This window comes from Eimeria tenella, genomic scaffold (assembly GCF_000499545.2).
Source record: "Eimeria tenella Houghton genomic scaffold, Eth_scaff2379, whole genome shotgun sequence".
In the NCBI taxonomy this organism is placed as follows: Eukaryota; Apicomplexa; class Conoidasida; order Eucoccidiorida; family Eimeriidae; genus Eimeria; species Eimeria tenella.
Genome location: NW_013542240.1, coordinates 1 through 1,485, shown reverse-complemented (window position 1 = coordinate 1,485; position 1,485 = coordinate 1). Strand labels below are relative to the sequence as shown.

The 1,485-nt window shown below is 61.8% G+C and overlaps 1 protein-coding gene across 1 annotated transcript in view; it reads right to left on the bottom strand.

Annotated features, from left to right (window-relative positions):
* Positions 1–1,459, bottom strand: part of ETH_00033770 (uncharacterized protein) — a gene marked incomplete at both ends in the record, with an annotated part of 1,725 nt that extends 266 nt beyond the window's left edge. The window contains 4 exons of the mRNA XM_013374911.1: positions 3–117; positions 252–636; positions 858–974; positions 1,248–1,459. Of these exons, the coding sequence (XP_013230365.1) occupies positions 3–117; positions 252–636; positions 858–974; positions 1,248–1,459 (829 nt within the window). The remainder of the gene's footprint in view (positions 1–2; positions 118–251; positions 637–857; positions 975–1,247) is intronic.
* Positions 1,460–1,485: the final 26 nt, after the last annotated feature.

Sequence of the window (1,485 nt, the reverse complement as noted above, 5' to 3'; positions counted from 1 at the left end):
GGCAGCAGCTGTCGCTGCTGCTGTTGCTGCTGCTGCTGCTGCTGCTGCTCAGCTGCCGCTGCTGCACAGGAGACAAACCGCTGCCGTCGCTCGAAGCCCCAGCCTCGCAGTCCGCCCCTGCAGCGCAACCGCCAAACCCTAAACCCTAAACCCTAAAATTCAAGCACTGCCATCTCTGCGCCAAAAGGAAACACGAGTCCATATGGGACTAAAACCCCTACCGAGGGTTTAGGGTTTAGGGTTTGACTCACAGTCGACAGTGCAATCCTGCTGCGCTGTTGTCTTTTGCTGGGACACGAGCATCAGCAGTTGCTCTTGCTGCAGCAGCAGCATCTGCCGCTGCTGAAGCTGCTGCTGTTGCTGCTGCTGCGCTCTCAGTGCGTGCTGCTGCTCTCTGCTGCGACCTCCAGCAGCAGCAGCAGCATCAGTGCACCTCTTCTTCGCCGGGCGTTCCTGCTCTGCTGCTGGGAGCTCGCGGAGCTGCTGCTGCTGCAGCAGCAGCTGCTGCTGCTGCTTCTGCCGCTGCTGCTGCTGAGCCTTTTGCTGCTTCTTGCTGATCTCAGCAGACACAAGTCCCTGCTGCTCCGCCTCGCCTTCTCCCCGGTGACCCCACGCCGTCGGCAGCCGCCCGTGCAGCTGCAGCAAACCACCCCAAACCCTAAACCCCAAACCCTAAACCCTAAACCCTAGCGAACCACCCCAAACCCTAAACCCCAAACCCTAAACCCTAAACCCTAGCGAACCTCTGCGCCGGCCCACTCCAGCCGGCGAGCCTTCTAGCCCAGCCCGCCTTGCGCCCCGGACCCGCGACGCCCCCAAACCCCAAACCCTAAACCCTAAACCCTAAACCCTCGGACCTGGATGTAGCGTATAAAGGCGTGGGCCCTTTCTCGGGCCTTTTCGAAGCCGTAGAGCTTCGCGCTAAAAGTCCGCATGCATCTTTTGGGGCCCACGTAAAACCGCGCGCGCCACTCCTGCGCAAACCCTAAACCCTAAACCCTAAACCCTAAACCCTAAACCCTAGGCGCGGGCCTGCAACTGACCCTGGCGGCAGCGGGCGCAGAGGAGGGTACTAACAGAAGCAAAACACGCAGCAGAAGCAGCAGCAGGTGCAGCACGAGCGGCGGCAGCAGCTGCAAATGCAGCGCTAGCAGCAGCAGGACAAGCAGCGGCCGCAGCAGCCAAAGCAAGCTCAGCAACTGCAGCAGCAACCTCAGCAGCAACTGCAGCAGCAACAGCAGCAGCACCTGCTTGTCGGCGTGGTAAGAAGCGTTGTTGTTGCCTGTGTGGATGCGGGGGCTGCTGCAGCTGACATTTGCTGCTGCTGCAGCAGACGGAGACGGCCGCGGTGGCCTGCTGCTGCGTCGCAGCAGCACCCGTTGCAGCTGCTGCTGCTCCTGCTGTTGCTCCCGCTGCTGCTCCTGCTGCTGCTGCTCCTGCTGCTGCTCCGCCGGCTCCTCTACAAGGTCTGCCGGGGCAGCAGCA